Source organism: Sparus aurata, chromosome 24 (genome assembly GCF_900880675.1).
Source record: "Sparus aurata chromosome 24, fSpaAur1.1, whole genome shotgun sequence".
Lineage (NCBI taxonomy): Eukaryota > Metazoa > Chordata > Actinopteri > Spariformes > Sparidae > Sparus > Sparus aurata.
The window spans coordinates 4,287,070-4,304,915 of record NC_044210.1 but is presented as its reverse complement, the minus strand read 5'-3'; the positions used below and the strand labels follow the sequence as shown (position 1 = coordinate 4,304,915).

Genomic DNA, 17,846 nt, shown 5'->3' with positions numbered 1-17,846 from the left:
GTGATCCTACTGATGGAGGTCTTAAGCTACCACTGAAATACTGAGGTCCAAACAAGTGCCCCCTCACTCAGAAAATGTGACCAGCCATCATAGAAATTTTCTATGAAAGTTAAATATTTGATTTTTTTTCTGGATAACATATATATAGCAGCATTTTAGTTTAGAGGCTAATTATGTTTTTTTCCAGAGTTTCATTGAAATCCTACCAAATTCTGAATACATTTTGTCGCATAAACGTTTTTTCAGACTCTAGAAAAATCTGTCAGAAAATACTCAGAAAAATCAGCCTTTCAATAGCCCTTTTGTGTAAGTTTATAAAAACATAAAATTCCTCTGACACCCTCAAATTCCTGGGAAACACATATGGCCTTCTGTACAAACCACCACAGAGATGGGCAGATAACAAATTAAGATCACGTGAATCTTTGCAGCTTGCAGACATGGAAAGTGCAGAATGACGTGTACTGAACTTTATTCCACTGATATAATAGGCTCCTGTTTCAGCATTAATTATTCTCATTTGTCTCAACATGCTGTAACACAGATGTACATTCATGCATGTGGGGAGGGGGTTCATTTTCTTCCTTCAGGGTGTGTTTCACATATGGACCTTGTAAACCAATGATAAGCTTGATATTTCAGAGTCAGTGAAATTTGGGATCAATTATGTGAAACTAAGTCTTCATGTTATCTGCAGCTGCAGGAAGGAAAGCATTCACATGTATGACACCCACACAATATAGTAGGATCATTTTATATATATACTTTTTACCTGGTAGTTTAGTCACGTGGTCCACTTGTCAGCCAAAATTTCCACTTGTAGGCTGTCATGTCAACATTAAACTCCATGGCTTCATTCAGAGAGAACCAGGGGTTGATGTAATTAGCCACAGGGGTTTTGTGGTGTAATTTATTGTCCTTTTCATGTGACGTTTGAATTTGAACTGGGTGGTAATGCACCTCAAATCGGTTTGCCAACTGGCATTTAACAAGAAAGAAGGTGCTGTGTTGATTTGCTGCTAGCGTGCCTGCTCTACAAGCGCTTGTGTGTCCACATTTAGCTGCAACAAATAACCAAGAAAAAATGGCATATCATGACTGTGGGTTTTAAACTGCTTAAAACCAAATGAGTGAAAAAAAAAGTGAAACGTGTTGTACACTGCATCACATGAGGCACAATGCTCATGCAACATTAAAAGGAAGTTTTGGGTTAAATTTGGCTATCAATAATAACAACTGACTATCAGGGATAACTATTAATTATGATACATAATAAGATCCAATTTTCATTGGTTCACCTCGGGGCACCACCCTTGAAGAAGGGAAAAGAAAGCAAAAACTTTTCCTTTAAATCCTGTTGCATCCAGATAGCCATTTAAAGGCCGACAGCTGACCTGAACCCGCTTGCAACAGGGTTACGTTGAGAGTCCCACAGTATACGCAGCATCAGTGAGATGCGATCTGCAGGATTTGATCTTCTCTGGTGGAAGGGCTTGGTTGGAGTACGAGGATGATTTGTTGATAGCATCTCCATCTAAGGAGGCCTGCCACACTGACTCTGTTTTGTTGCTGAAAAGACTGTCTGAGAACAGCCACAAAGCTTCTTTGCAGAAATTGCAGTATTGTCCACCTGAGGTCACCTATCTGGGTCGTGTTCAGAGACGGTCAGCGACTGTTGTCTCCTGAGAGAGTGAAACTTCTGACCAGCAAGTCCCAACCCCTCTGTTGTGCTGTGAAATGAAAACATGCACACTGCCTTCCAGGATCTGGAGGCCACTTTACAAGCCGCCCTGGCTTTGAGCCTACCCGACTCCACAAAGACATAGATTGTTTGACCTACCTGTGGCGTACTACTCGTCCAAGCTTTCTCCTGTTCTTCTTCTGGGCATGCCAGGGTGTCTCAGGTCAGTAGCTACAGCTGCAATCATGATAGATAGATCTGCTCCTGTTGTACTGGCCACTGACTGTGTTGTACATGTTCTACATTCAGTGCTAACACTTCTGCTACATAACACGTGACAGCTGCACGTTGTTCAGGTTACGAACGATCATTTTGTCAAGGCCACACATCACTGTAAAACGCTCATCACCTCTAAATCCAGCCACATTTCTCCCTCACGTAGAGTTTGAAGTTTAACATACTTAGTACCAATTCTGTTCTGATCTTGTATACTGACGGCTCTTCCTTTCGTCCGTCTGATAACACACAACTGACTGACTATCCAGTAGTGAATGATTTAAGCAGGACGTTATTCAGCTATGTAATGGCCACGCTCCAGTAGTTTTGCTATGTCCAATTTTGGAGGCCATGACAAGCCTGTTTTGATTAGTTTGAGAGAACCAACTTTTAATTGTCCTGTGCCATCACCAGGCCAGTGCCAAATGTTTGATCATTCAGGGTTGTGAAAATACAGGGTTCACTTCCGTTTGTTGGAGCTCAAAACAGGAAGTAGTTCTCGACCTTACTGTCCTCAGTAGAATGACCATACAAGAGCTGCCTTGACTGCTAAATATGTTTGACTGTCGTTTGCAAACATTTATTTTGCCATTAATTGTATTTTAGGTGTCCAGTGCTACAAATGTAGATAAATGCTTCATATATATATATATATATATATATCTATCTATATATATATATATATATATCTATATATATATATATATATATATATATATATATATATATATATGTATATGTATATCTATATTTATATTTTAAAATTAATTTTTCCTCATAAGGTCTTCCTGGGGAGACCAATGTCCACAGGGGCAAGTCTACCTTTGACACCTCGATAATACCAACCTGTGGACTGATGAGTACATGACCGAGTATGTGAAACAACTAACAGACATACCTAACTACTTCTGTAGTCTATTGCCAATCTATAGCCAATTGCAATGCGTGCAATGCAAAATAATGTGGCAACTCTCTCTCTCTCTCTTCTCTCTCTCTCTCTCTCTCTCTCTCTACTCACACCTGAGCAGACCAGGTAAACAGAGCCAGTGTGCTGTGAGTACACAGCCAGGCAGACAGACAGGTTTTTGGAGGATCCTCCCTCTGGCTGGTATGCTGTCCAACAGGTTTGTGATGTGGATTGTCGGTTTCAACTTAAAACACAGCATACATACGTTTAGTTTGAAGTAAGACTGGTGCCTTCATGTTGCTGAAAATCTAGAGGAATACATGTTTTTTTGTCCAGGAGAGTTTTGACAGCCATAGCAACCTGCATACAAGTAAGGAAGCAACAGTGTTGGACAGGTGAGAGTCAGATGTTCATGTTGGAATAATTTTCCTTCCTTGTCCTTTTCCAGGTAGTATTTGGCCTCCATGGCAGCCTTGTCAGCGGTGTGGATTTCCCTACTATCCCTGCTGCAGCTTGCCCACTGCTCCGTTGCCTTCAGACACACTCAAGGTAAACCACAATAGACTGCACTCATTAGTTTACATCTAAAGCATAAAACACAAAATAACAAAAAGAGACATCTATTTGTTCCAGTGCACACATATTTAATAAACCACGTTTATTTAACTTAAACACTTCTAAACTTTTTGAACATTTTCAGTGTATAAAAAAAAAACAATACAAAAAAATCTCAACATATTTAATTTATGGTACACGTTATTTAAAATAAATGTATGTAATACTTTATTCATTTTTATTTAAAGGCAAATTGTTCCCTACAGCATATACTACCACTTTAAAGGAGAACTTCGGTCGATTTAAACATGCAGCTTCATTGCTCAAGCTACCCTTGACTTGCCAGTACCGAAGACGCGAACACATTTGGTCCAACCATTACAGAGCTCCGTGAACAGAGACTTAGCATTGACAGCTAACAGCATGGGGTCAGAACTTTACACTGGGTTTTAAGCATCTTAACATGCTCCACATCTCACACCAAAAGTTATGCAACATCAGCAGACACCTTAGCACACAGCACTGTAGCGTGTATGACTCAAAATGAATAAAAAAGGAGTAGTTAAAACAGTGTGTTTGTGCAAGGAGCTACTTACCTGTTTGTTGACATCCGTGTCTTCCGGTAGCTAGACCAAACTAGTCAATCCGCCGAGCGTGCACTTACTCCCTCACTGGCGGAGACGGAAACGTAATCCAGCATTTTCGTGTTTATGTTCATAATGTACATTACAATGTACATGTTACAGCCTGTCATGAGCCTTACAATAGCCTGTTAAGCCTGTTAAGTGCACACTCGATGGATATGCTAGTTTGCATATACCTCTTGTGACACAGTAACTCCTGACAGAATATTAGGTCTGAGTTCAATTTAATTGTCACTTCCACAATATGTTAAAAACATACAGAGGTGTGAAATATTGTTTCCCCTTATCACAACTATTAGTGCAACAGGGAAAAAAAAGTGTATTTGTTTTACTACCATCATGTTAATTATCTCATTGAGTGGAGGACAGTGTGGGTAGTACCAGGGCACTGGTTCTTCTATTGAGCCCATCAAAGGTGTCATGGGCTTGAATCAATAGGGGGTGCCTATTTAACACCACTGAATCCATCCAACACAGTCCTAGATCAGAGGGTTGTCTTAAAAGAGAAAAAGGACAGAGCGATGCCACAGCTTGAGAACCGGTTTCAATATCATATTTTGCATTCATATATATTCATCTTCCATAGACACAAATAGATACATTACTTCATTAATGTGCAATCAGAAAACACGAGTGTTTAAAAACAAAAAACAGTATTAACAATATTAATTGGTGCTAGCAAGATCAACATCTTTATGACCTTTATGAATTAATCAATAATTCATATTGATTATTAATTTAAGTATTAAATGTACTGTCATTGTCAGTATCATAGCACCATAACTGTGCAAGATGCAGTGATGAAATTCTACAGGTGTAACGGAGAGAACAGAAATAGGCTCAGCCTGAACACTAGTTTGTGGTTGGCCACTGGGTTCACCCAGATTAGCATATTATTACATGGCTAGCATCTAAGCTCCAAATTGTATTGGCGCTGTTACTGTTTCAATCACACACATTTAACTTCTAATGGAAATATTGCACAGCACAACTGTCCCTTGACCAACACTCTGAACATTACTACGTGACGTCAATTGCTATAACTCACCAGCTGGTGGGGCTGTTCCCCCAATAAATTTACCAGCACTAAGTGAACAGAAATCTAACAACAAACTGAACATTACCTATATTACTAACACTATGTAATTGAGATCAAGATGAAAGCTGAGTTAAGATGGATTGGTCTGACCCATGATTACTGAGAGCTTATGTAATGATGTCGTAATGACGACTGAGTACTCTTGGGTCAACATGTTAATGAGCATCGTGATGTGTTCCCATCGCAAGATGGTCTCTAGTTTCATTCTAGAAGTGTAACAGAATTCATCATTACATATTAACCTGAACAATGTATAATGTAATATATGGTATCATTGTAATCCTTGACCATCAAAACATAGGGGTACACATAACTTTTTCTGTGGTATCATGTTTGGTTCTGCAGATTAGATGCAAAATTCATAATTTAGTTATGGTGGAAAGTAGAATGGCTTCCAAGGCCGCCACGTGGCGTTTTTGCCATGGCTCTATTGTTGAAAATGTTCACGACCCCAAACTGTACAAGTGTACCAAGTTAAATGCTATTGAAAAAGTGAAGGTTTTTTTCGCATATCATCCAGACTATCAATGAATACATTTGACAAATAAGTCAACTTTTAATTGTCTGTGAGTTGATGTTTTTACCCCATTAATCAATGTTAATTAATGTGTCCTTGTTATTGTTGTTAATATTATTAAACTATTGAATAAAAATACAGCATGAAAACAATTAGTAAATGATTAATTGTCACATCACTTAACTATTAATTGAGTGTTAAGTTAATGTGTACTACATTAGCTAATGTTAATGAATGTACCCTTATCGTTAGGTGTTTAAAATTGTATTCAAATGTGGGGAAATGGATTTGTAAGTGACTATTTAATGTAGTACATTAATTCACTTTGGTGTGCATAGTGAGTTTTGCATGGCAAACAGCATGGCACTCTGTGGCACTGACGAATTAGATCAGGCTTTAAAATGCACACAGTACATTAATACATTAATTGAAACAAGTACAACATACATTATCCACATTGGTGTTTAGGTGCATGGTGCAGGTGACGTGGTTTCCAAATGAATACAGGGAACCAGGTTCCCATCAGATCAATGTATTGTTTAAGACTATCAATGTTATTCACTTCACCTGTCAGTGGTTTAAATGTTGTGGCTGATCAATGTATATGGCCTGTGTATTTAGGAGATCCAATGTTGGTGGATGATAAGTCAGCGACCTCCTTCCTTTCCCGCTCGCTGCTTTATAACAGCTGGGACTTTGAGTTAGTGGTGCGTGACAATCTGGAGAGGGAGTGTGTGGAAGAGATGTGCAGCTATGAGGAGGCCAGAGAGGTGTTTGAGGACGACTATCAGACGGTAATGCTGCTGGCATTCACTCTTGCTATTCTGCACACTCATTTGAATGTAGAATTCTCCAGGGTTTTTTTTTTCAATGTACACATTCAGATTTAGAGAACCAATCAACAACAGATTTTTTCATCCAAACATATTTCAGAGAGCATTTTGCGAAAGAGGACTCTTCGGGTATGTTCACAATGGCTAAAATGAAATGTCCTGTGATCCTGTGGTGTCAGAATTACACAAAAAAGACACAAATGCGAGAGGATTTAACTGCAATAAAATAAAACAGGAACTAACCGACCACAAATCAAAACCATGACGCGTCGGCTGCCTCTTGTTTTTTCCCCCCTTTCCCCTATTTTAATTAAACTTATGCATGAAATTCTCTTTTGTTTCCATTTTTAGGAATTATTTTGGAGCAAATATGTCAACAGTCAAGGTAACCCTTTCACAGATTGATATTATCCATGATTGCAGGCCTTGGTGTTAGGGTCATTCAACAGAATATAGTCATTTGTAGTAATGTAGTACAGTAATGTGCAACAATAAAACATTATAAATACAGTTCATGCTGATCATTTAATCATTATTTCTGTATTGCTAATATTATAATATATCTGCTTGCTTAAAGGGAAACTCATTTGGGGATGCTACTGACTTCTACAACACAAGCCCCAAGAGAATATTTGGTTGCTGAGTGTAGTCAGAATACATTCATTATTACAGAAAAACCTGTTGTGTGTTTCAAAACTGTATAGAAATTACAGCAACAGTTGATTGCATGGAGAATCACTGATGACGAAGGCCAATTAGACCAACAGAAGGCAGTAATGACTGAAGACATCACTGTAATGATTAGTTGACTGACAGTAGGAGAACTGTTTAAGAGACAATGGTTTAATGTCAGTGATGTTTGTCTATGCAGAGTCGGCACCAAGAGTGGATGTGTCAGCGCTGGTGGCAGGGATCCTGGCTGTCGTAGTGTCTGCTGTTATCGCAACTGTGCTGGGAATCTACTGCTACAAAGCCAAGAACAAGGGTGGACGGAGGTCAGCCCAGTGCGTTGATTGATTGATCCATTAGTCCTTGTAGCCAGCTCAAACCACTGCATTTTAATACTGCTGCCATGAAATTTGGTAAAGTTATTCATGGCCAGCAAATAATGATTTCTCTGCTTCAGTGACTCCCCTGACCTTCTGTCTAGCACCACCAACATTCAGAATCGAAATGAAAATCACATTTATATTAAATTTACTGAACAAATTCATAGTCCCTAAGGATCATCTTAATCTTAGATTTGAGAAATCACCGATGTCAGTGTCCTACACAAAGGTCCCATGTCTTACAGACACCTTCAACCTTTTGTAGGTTTATTTTTCGAGTAGTTGTACTTGGGAGGGATGTCATGATTTTGATATTAAATTGAAAATTGATTGAAATGAGCCTTCAATATGGACAATCGAAATAAAATGCAGGATCGAAACTGGCTCCAGGAAGTGCAAAATGGTATTCAAAGAGCATTCACGTGCGCGTCTGAAATATATATTGCTTCATACAGCAAAAGAAATGCGCTGACAGAGACAGTTGTGACGTAAGTGACAGTTGTCAGGACATTTAAAAGTGTAAGTCCCACAATAGCATAGCTGTCAGTGTTGAAGAGAAGAGAAACTCTAAAATGATTAACAGCAATAAGAATGACCTGGTGTTGTTTCTTGTTAAGATCAATTCTTATAAATACATTTTTTTTAAATGTCGATTTAGCTTTTAAACTATACCTTCATTCTATGGTTGTAATGTATTCATCCATGCAACCTATTTCAAATTCTGTATTCAGTCAATATTACATTTTGGGCTAACAAATGCTGGCTGCAAGTGAAAAGAAGCCAAAAATCAAACAAACGTAATTGCTAGTTATTATTACCTTTCAAAGTATAACCATTTTAGGAATTTAAATGAAAACTCAGTCCTTAAAATGCTATGACAGTAAATGATAGCAGTCTAAAACAGAATGCACAGCAAATGCTGGTTTGGTCACATGACCATTGTGTTTCATTTCATAGTTCATTGAGAGTCTTAAGAATCCTAATTTCAGACCCTGTAACCATTTCTTGAGCACCACCATCAGTGACAATTTGAACCCTTTGAATGAAATTTGAAAGAAATTTTTTGAAAAAAATAAATAAAAACAGGAATTCTAACGTATCAAATCATCCATCAAATCTACTGAGCAAATTTTAGCAACTTGTATTGTTTAATTCAATTGAGGTCATTTTCTGTTTAATGTGCTGTGTGATGATCCAGAGCTCCGGTTAGAATGGTAGTAGATGGGCAGCCAGCCCCGGAGACAGTGCCCCTGGGTGGGATCATCGCGCCAGGTCTACCCAGCTACAATGAGGTTCTGGCCCACAGTGGGCAGCACGATGCCCCACCACCTCCATATTCAGGGTAAGCCTGTCAGAAATGATTAAGTGTGTTTGTAATTATACTGCTTCTGATATTGTAATTTAGAGGACTTTATTTTCTTCATGTGTATTCCATTACACCATCATCTAATCTCACAGTATGCTGCAGTTCCCTTTTTGAAGACTAGGAACAGAAACAGAGACTGTTGGATCCTCATGAATCATTATACAATAAACCTCACACAGATCTCTGCTCTCTTTGACCACAGGGGGGTGCCATCAGAGATTGCTGATCCAGGAGACAACAATTGAGAGGGCTGGCAGAGGCTCCTCTGTATGGGTGATGGGAATTGATGGTTTGAGTGCACTTTAAAATATTGTGTTTTTTTGAGACACTGTTTGTATGAGTGAAGTCACAACACAGTCACATATCGACACCCCTGACAGTATGATCTGCATGTTGGCTGGCGCTGGTGCAGGTGTGATGCCTTAAAGTGGATCCAGCAGGGGGTGGGTATGATGTTTCGTTGTACTGTACACACAGCTGTGTTTTGTTTGTAGGGTACTTTTGCGCATAGCAAAAGGCCATCGATTCACAGAGAATATTGTTTTGTGTTATGTTTTATATAATAAACCACAAAAGCGCTTCCAGGTGACTCGAGACACTTTGTTCATCCGTTGTAACTGTTGAGCAATTGAGACAATTGTAGTACACAGGTGCGATTGTGTCGACATGTCAACACGTTCTTCACATGTTGCAACTTATGTGTATGTTAGTCATCACAGCTGTTTGTTATAGCACCACAGCTGGACACGGAACCTGAGCTCCTGCACCAGACTCTCTGATACACCACACTGCTACACCTCAGTTCTCAGTTCTTCACCACACTGCTACACCACAGTACTACAACACACTGCTACACCACAGTACTACAACACACTGCTACACCTCAGTACTACAACACACTGCTACACCTCAGTTCTACACCACAGTACTACAACACACTGCTACACCTCAGTTCTACACCACAGTCACACTGCTACACCTCAGTTCTACACCACAGTACTACAAAACACTGCTACACCACACTGCGCTGCTGTGCATGGCACCGTGTGTTTGCGCACGTGCACGCGCGCGCGAGGGAGGGAAGGATAGGATGAACACGAGCCCAGTCATTCCTCCTAAAAATGGCGTCTTGTGAACGAAATGAACAAAAATAGCCTGAGTGTGTAGTGAGTGAGCAGCAGCAGCAGCAGCGGCGGCGGCGCAGTAGTAGGGGCTGGATTAATATGAATTATGATGAGCTTATTAAAGCTGCCTGAGAATGATGAGCATCTGTTCCGCGGATCCACAGCGTGTCACGGGAGACAATAGACAGTGAAGTACAGGGGTAGAGGAGACGAGGGAGGAGGTTCTCCTGGCTGCTGTGACCCCCTCCTCCTCCTCCTCCTCCTTCCACAGTCTACAGGCTCGTCAGGCGGAGAAATAAACAGAAGCCAGCGCGGAGAAGACGTTACTCCCTCCCCTCCCCCCCTCGCTATCTGCCCATCTTCACCCAGCCCTTTATTTCATGGAGAGGAATTATCCCGCTGCAGGCTTCGGGGATCTCGGGGCTGGGACGGGATGGAATTACGACAGATCGGCCAAAGCAAGGTAAGCCTCGGCGCGCAGAGCATGCTCCTCTGGATGCACCGGGGAGCTGGAAGTGGAGATAACAATGGCACAAGCTCTGCCCGAACCTCTGCATTCAGCCGGGGCTGCGGGATGCTGCCTCACTGTGACCACCTTCCACACATGCATGGAGTGCGATGGAAGGTTATTAGTGGCATGGAGACAGTACATGGGGGGAAACCAGGGGGATGGGTTGATGCAAGCTGAGCCTGTTATAACATACATTTTTAAAAAAAATAATTAAACCCCCGTGAAAGATCACTTCTAGGTTCCAGCCTCCACTGCAGCTTCGTCTTCTTTAGACTTAATACATGCACGACAGGGGAAAGCCTGATCTGTGCAACACTAATTGACTATCCTACAAATTAAAGCATTGCGATGCAATGGGCTGCTGCCTGTCACCTAGCAGAGAGGAGGGGGGGGTGTAAAAAAAAAAAACGACCTGCACTCCATTTAACGGGAAAAGAAAACTCTGCAAAATAAATAATGCGCGAAATAAGACTTGTGGTTGTTGCTTAGCCTATTTAGAAGTCTTCGTTTGAGATGGTGAAATAACAGTGCAAACTGTAACCGCGGCTAAGCACGGCACCAGCAGCTTCATTCAGAATTGAGACACATGTCTGAGGCTGAGCTGAACTTGTTGGGCTCAGAGGACACACAGGCTGCCTCGGTAAACACTACTGTACAGGACGGTCACGTGTCAGACAGTGGCTGGTCTGTGCTGCGGCTGGTTCAAGTGTATTCAAATCAAACCTGCAACACGACGAACGTTAGCAAACAGCCTCATTACTCAGTAGGACAGGTAACAGGTGACGCGCTGTAACATGCCAGCAGACTCCAAAATGATGACCAACTCACTCACTGTATCCAGGCAGCCACTGTTAATACATGAAAGACAGCGGGTTGAGCGTCAGTGTGTCGGAATTGTGGCCTGCGAGACATGCTAAAGTTGGCTAGCTCCTCTGAGCTCGGCTCCCTGTATGCGGTCGTCTTGGCAACCACATCAGATCTCCACGGTACCCCAGCTGATAGAGTTCCATCTCTGACACAGTGTATTGAATTGTATGGATGATGCTTCTCTTTAAACTACAAACAGTAGACATGTTCAAAGTAGCAGCAGATTGTCCTGCTCTGGTTCAGGTAATGTTGTCAAAAGGTGCATAGGCTATTGTTGATTTTTAAATTAACGACCATGAAGTGGCAGGTAGATTTGATCCAGGTATTCTGCCAAAAACTCCAAAATGTATTAAAACACAAGATGTATGGACCAACAGATTCACAAATATTAACCAGTCTTATGTCCAAATTTCTAATTTGCTTATGTCTGACCAACAGACACCATAAAACAAAGGTATTCAATTAACAACAATGACTAAAAAACACAGCAATACCCAAATTTAAGAGCATGCTTTGGACTTTTATGGGATGTATGACTAAACCATTAATAGAATCGTCAGTGGCATTTCCTGTTTTTTTTTGACTAATCATTAGTAATTGTTTTACTACATTCAGCACGAAGGAAGAAATTATGGAATGAGTCGTGGAAATCCTAGTGTTGTTCATGAAGAAAACAATAGTAGATTTGGTGTTTTAGTAACATACGTGACAGAATTCCCTGGTTAATGACTGAAATCAAAGCATCTGATTTGAAACATGGGTATATCAAGTAATAAACGTGCCCCCTTGATTGCGGAATCAAACCAGGAACACCTTTATTGGTTGAGGACCACATTGAGGAAAAGTTTGGAGTAAAACAAGCAAACTAAGGGAACCATTTGGTGCTTGAAATGAGCCGAGGAAAGTCTGAACTGTCCAGGGAACAAGCACAAAGCCTTCTTCTGAATGAAAAGTACCTTAGTTTACTCTACTTTCCTTTGAGAGGGACAATACAGAACAATACAGTGAGTTATTGTACAAAGACTCAAATGACAATTACAATTGTCTATATATTTAAGTTGACATTTCTTAAAGAAAATATGACTGAAAATAAACCTAAATCCTAAAGAATACATGCAGTAATCGGTTTGGCTTTTAGATCTAAATATTAAAATTACCACATGTCTTGCTGTATCTTCTCAGAGACCATTCAGATAAAAGTACATTTCCAACATTCTGTGACTTCAGTAATTCATCCCTCTCATCTTTTTAAATCACAGAGCTGTGCTGAATAAAACACCCTCTTACAAAAGCTTGAAAGACGTTCTGGGTTATTCTAACGTCATCAATACAACCCTCAATAAATACCCCAAATCCCTTTATTACTGTTCTCTTTTGTGCTTTGTAAGTTCAAACTATGTAATCAATTGTAGGTGGTTCCCCTGAATAAAACACAAGACAGAAGACATGAGAAAAAAGATCTATTGTGGAGTAAGTTGTACGTGTGAGAGAAGAAAGTCGTCTTCCTCAATATGAAATAGTTTCTAGAGTAGCAAATGTAAGTCCCTAACTTTGTTAAACTTGCTATGTTTATCTCTGCCAAGCCGGTTATGTTTTCTCCTGTGTCCTTTATTGGTAAGTTGGTTGGTTGTTTTTCCATCAAGATTGCACAAAAACTACTGGAAGGATTTCTGCAAAACCCCCATTAACCTAACCCTGAGCTGTTCGGGATAAAGGGAAGAATTCAGGATTTTTGCTACCCTTCTTAAACTTTGTGAGATAGGTTGTTTTTCTGTATTTCAGTTAAATGCATGGATCATGATGAAAATAATCAGGCGTATATAGGTGGCTGATATTTATAAGTGAGTACAATATGATGTGGATCCTAGATCTGGAAAAATGCTGGTGGTCATGAGTCTATGCCCCAATACAGTATATAGTCACGGTAATGGTCAAGTTCACATCGACTTTTATATATGTATATCACAGCAGTCTTGAGTTCCAATGATTACTACAAGTCTATTTTTCTCTGTAATGAACTAGATGGAACACATATTACTTTTTCACAAAAAATCTTAATATAGTTTGGTTGAATAATGAATAATAATAAATGGGTCTTCCGAAATTGTGACCAAATCTGCTAGCTCAAAAATATACATGCAGTAATCCTAATATTTGACTAAATGTCAAATGACTAATTTTCACCTCAATTAGGCACTCCTGATAGCCACCCACAAGCTTAATTTTTAACCACTCCACTTATCAGAATTGGTGTTCAGCTCTCTGTTCAGCAAATTTGTTATCTTCCTGGCACAGCACAGTTCACGTGCTCTCAACTGGGTTCAAGTCAGGACCTTGGGATGGCTGTTCCATAACCTTCATTGTAGCCTGATTTGGCCAGTCCTTCAACACTTTTGATGTGTTTTTGGGATAATTGTCCAAAGACATGCAAAAAAAGCTGTCATTAGGTTAAACTGTTACTGTAAATTGTCTGTAGGTTTGAATGTGAGCGTGTATGGTCGTTTGTCTCTATATGTCATCCCTCTGATGAACTGACGACTTATCTAGGGTGTACCCTGCCCAATGTCAGCTGGGATCAGCTCCAGTTCCCCCGTGACCCTGAAAAGGATAAGCGCTTTCAGATAATGGATGGATGGATGTCTTGTTGGAACACCCAACTGCATCTAAGACCCAAGAGTGGCTGATAATTTAGGTTTTCCAGAAGATTTGGAGATAATGCTGGAGATGATCCACTGGCAGCAAAACAGCAAACAAGCTTTAAGGTGTTGCAGTTGGAGTAAGGGCTTCTTTCTTGCACAGCAGCTTCTCAGTGCATGGCAAAACACATTTGACTGTGTACACTGACACCTGTCCTCCAGCTTGTAATTCATTGCAGGCTTGCTTTTTGGAGGTTTTTGGTTGACTCTTGACCATCCAGACCAGTTTTCTCTCAGCAGCAGGTGATAGTTTGCATTCTCTTTCTGATCGTGGCAGTGACACAACTGTGCCATGCGCTTTATACTTACAAACAGTTGTTTGCACAGTTGATCTTGGGACCTATAACTGCTTTGAAATGGCTCTTAGTGACTTTCCTGACTTGTAAAAATCAACGATGCACTGTTTCAGATGCTGAGCTCCGTAGACTCCAATTGTAGTGTTTGTGGCTGAGTCTAATGCTACCTTTCTCAAATTATGGTATGCGTACCACTGGTGAAAAAAAAAAAAAAATTGTGCTCAATAAATGTATTTGCATGCTTGCTTTTATCTATTAGCTTTTACGCACAATAATAATAAAAACCTCTGCGCTCTCGAACTCTTGCTCCATTCATTTATTGAGCGCAAACTATATTTTTGTTTGCTGAAATGAAATTCTGTTTTGCTCTTGCATAATTTCTCTTCAAAATATAATGTATGTGCTTGCAAGATATATTTTTCTGTGCTCAAAATCTCCCGTTTCTCCTTCACAAATGTGGCACAAATATCACGTTATAGTTGAAGTACCAGTTCTAGAGCTACTCCTGTGCACAGTGTGATTGTGGCTGACAACTCAACAATAAATAATAGCCTATACCTATTGAGAATAACTTTGACTCCTGTTTGAACTACATTTAGCTGAACAGGGTTGACTAATTCTACTACTGATTTTCTACATGGGTCATAATGATGGTACTTGGAGAGTCAGATATTTTCTGAGGTGGGACAGGTTGTGAAAAGGTTAAGAACCACTGTGTTAAATAAAAGGCTTTTGAACCTACATGCTGTCTATTTAATATTGTACAATTAAACTAAAATAAAATGCTTCACATTGGTTTGTAAAGGAGACTGTAAATCATTACGTGACTTAACTGTATAATATATTACTGGAAGATTATTAGTGACTCCTTTATTATTCTAACGCTTCTTCTTCTTACGCTAAATGAAACATATTACTGCATTTGGAACAAGTTACCCCAAACCCTGCAGTTTAGTACCTTCTGTGAGACTAATTGACTAATGGACTATCATTTCAAGTATGGCATTCCCCAGGTGATCTAATGTAAATTAGATATTATTTTTTAATACATAAATAATTATCTCTCCATCGTTTACTATTTGCCAAAATGATGTGATATGAATTATTATGTATTTATGTCAAGAAGAATGGATTGTAGTTATGGATGGATGAGGCGGCCATGTGAACGTTAACAATACAGACCATCCCCAATATGACAGTGTATCCATAAAAGACTTAACTTTGATTTTGAGCCTCACAGTGCAGAATGATGAGAGAATTAAATGGAGTCTGTTTCATAACCATATCACACTTCTTGTGGTAGGTTTCAGAAAATGCTTTGCAGTAAAGACTGGAAGCTGGCATTTGCTTTAAATAGGTAAACGAACTCCCAAACTGTAGGCCCAACAGTCTGACCTGTCAGGTATAAAGGGACGTGTTGTCAATAAGTTTCCTTATAGAGTCAAATCTAATAACCTTGTGTTCCTCAGCGTTATGTATGGGAGCTCCAGGTCATCCCACCCAGACTCAGAACTGCTCCACCGGCAAGCCTATGGCACCCCACACTCCCTCCAGGGCTATGCAACCAACCATCACACAGGAGGTTCCAGACAGGGTGGCGCCTGGGGTGGCGCTGGACACACGCTTGGTAAGGTCTCATTGGATTGTAAGTACATATGACTATTGACAGAAAGGAGGCTGGGTCGGAGCTGAATTATTGCATTTTTAGATACATTTATTGTTATCTGCAATCACAAAAGGCACAGATACCGATAATCAGAAAAATTATGTATAACGACTAGGGCTGTAACGATATATCGAAACTGAAATCATGACACTCAGATCCACGAACCTGTCTGTGTGAGAAGGCAGAATCGCGACACAACTTCCAGTCCAGATCCAGCCCTATGAGCTATAAGTATCTCCTTTTACACAGCGACGCCACATTAACACCACAGCAGTGGTTAACCACTTCTCCGCGGTGGTTGTTCACACAGAGCGAAGCACCGCTGGAGTAAAGACGAACCGCTGTTTAATTCACACAGAAGGCCGGGGCTGTGGCTCCTAAAGAGGAGTGACGGTACACGTCATGGCGATAACATCTGTGTGTTTTCAAGGTGTTTCGCCGGTGTCCCCCCTGTCAATCTAAGACCACGGATAAGTTATGATCATATGGATGCTGTTTTAATGTGTCGTGATTGAGATCCTGACCCACGAAACATCCTGGAAAGTGACGAAGTTAGGTTTTTCGCTCTAAATTACATACTTACATCATCATACATGACTCTGTCACTTGCGAGGACAGAGGCTGTTTTCTGGGGGAAAGTTTACTGAAGTCTCGGTCCGGTGATTTTTTTTCATCACAAACACTCTGTGAGTTTAAGGTTTTTGCTGGTGACAGACGCTGTTTTTAGGGCAGAAATGTGACGAGGAGACGGTAGGACAGGCGGGAGGACGGACACCTCTACACGTACAGTTGCAGTATTATTTTCCTTGTTGCCAAAGACAGTTAGAGTTACTATGTTACCTTAGTTTGGTTCTGTAACGTTGCTTTGTGGGACATTTCTCTTTATTTAGTTGAGTGAGGGACCTGTGTAGTTAACAGACAGTACGATGGACACGCTCTCCATGTACGCAGCCGGCTCATCCATTCACACTGGTTCAGTTTGCCTATACTGCGCCTCTGATATTATCAGACGAGAATCATATACAGAAGTTATTCAATTCTTACATAAATAAAATGTTCAATTTAAACAAAAATATATTAAAAAATCGAGGTTTGTATCGAACCGTGGGTCAAAAATCGTGATATAAACCGAATCGTGTGTTTGGTGTATCGTTACAGCCCTAATAACGGCTCCAATAATGTGGTTGTTTGGTTCACCAAATTAGAGGGGAGACTAGTTGCATGTCCAGACAGAAAAATTATATTATTGGCTCAATGGTGCAAAGGAGGAGGATGGCGCCACAAATTTACAGTCAAAGCAGGATGGCGACTTCTTTGTGTGCAAATCTCTGTGGTCTGTTTTGCTGGGGTGTATTCTGTTTTATTTTGCAACAGTGATATATCATTTCTTAGAGTTTCTGACTCTGTCATATCCAAAAATATAAGTAGAACACTTAAACAATAAAAAGAAAAACAAATTGAAAGAAAAACTTTTATCAAACTGTTTATTTGACAATTTTATGATCTCTGATGTGATTTGTATGAATTTAGTAAGGGTTATCGTTTGTTGCCAGGCCTGTCAGGGCTCTTTGATGCCAGCCTCCACCATGCCAGCCCCTCGGGTCCTGACCCCTCCGTCATGAATCTGATTTCAGCTCTTGAGTCCAGAGGTCCACAGCCCCCACCCTCTGCTTCATCCCTTCTCTCTCAATTTCGCACTGCCTCTTGGCAAACTGGTAAGTGTCAGCCTGTTGTCACAGCTAACACTAACAACACTAAA

The 17,846-nt window shown here is 40.3% G+C and overlaps 2 protein-coding genes across 5 annotated transcripts in view; both read left to right on the top strand.

Annotated features, from left to right (window-relative positions):
* Positions 1-3,062: 3,062 nt before the first annotated feature.
* prrg2 (proline rich Gla (G-carboxyglutamic acid) 2) lies at positions 3,063-9,516 on the top strand. Of its 3 annotated transcripts, none has more exons than XM_030409408.1 (7): positions 3,063-3,081; positions 3,313-3,413; positions 6,301-6,473; positions 6,864-6,897; positions 7,384-7,516; positions 8,760-8,903; positions 9,130-9,516. In XM_030409408.1, exons 2-7 carry the CDS (start codon positions 3,329-3,331, stop codon positions 9,170-9,172), a joined length of 612 nt encoding a protein of 203 aa, XP_030265268.1. In that variant the 5' UTR covers positions 3,063-3,081; positions 3,313-3,328; the 3' UTR covers positions 9,173-9,516. The 3 variants fall into 3 exon arrangements, with proteins under 3 accessions (XP_030265268.1, XP_030265269.1, XP_030265267.1); XM_030409409.1 differs by lacking the exon at positions 3,063-3,081 and adding an exon at positions 3,120-3,234 and having other exon boundaries at positions 7,384-7,507; XM_030409407.1 differs by lacking the exon at positions 3,063-3,081 and adding an exon at positions 3,120-3,234.
* Positions 9,517-10,003: 487 nt separating this feature from the next.
* Positions 10,004-17,846, top strand: part of LOC115576970 (proline-rich protein 12-like) — a 28,844-nt gene continuing 21,001 nt past the window's right edge. For both annotated transcript variants that reach the window (XM_030409699.1, XM_030409698.1), the window contains exons 1-3: positions 10,004-10,514; positions 15,891-16,048; positions 17,641-17,802. In XM_030409699.1, the coding sequence (XP_030265559.1) occupies positions 10,432-10,514; positions 15,891-16,048; positions 17,641-17,802 (403 nt within the window). In that variant the 5' untranslated portion in view covers positions 10,004-10,431. The remainder of the gene's footprint in view (positions 10,515-15,890; positions 16,049-17,640; positions 17,803-17,846) is intronic.

Excerpts from the sequence above, each read along its gene's own strand:
- prrg2 (XM_030409408.1), top strand. The coding sequence starts at position 3,329 with ATGGCAGCCTTGTCAGCGGTGTGGATTTCCCTACTATCCCTGCTGCAG. Across the intron at positions 6,474-6,863 it reads TTGAGGACGACTATCAGACG|GAATTATTTTGGAGCAAATA; the intron begins GTAATGCTGCTG and ends TTCCATTTTTAG. Across the intron at positions 8,904-9,129 it reads CCACCACCTCCATATTCAGG|GGGGGTGCCATCAGAGATTG; the intron begins GTAAGCCTGTCA and ends CTTTGACCACAG.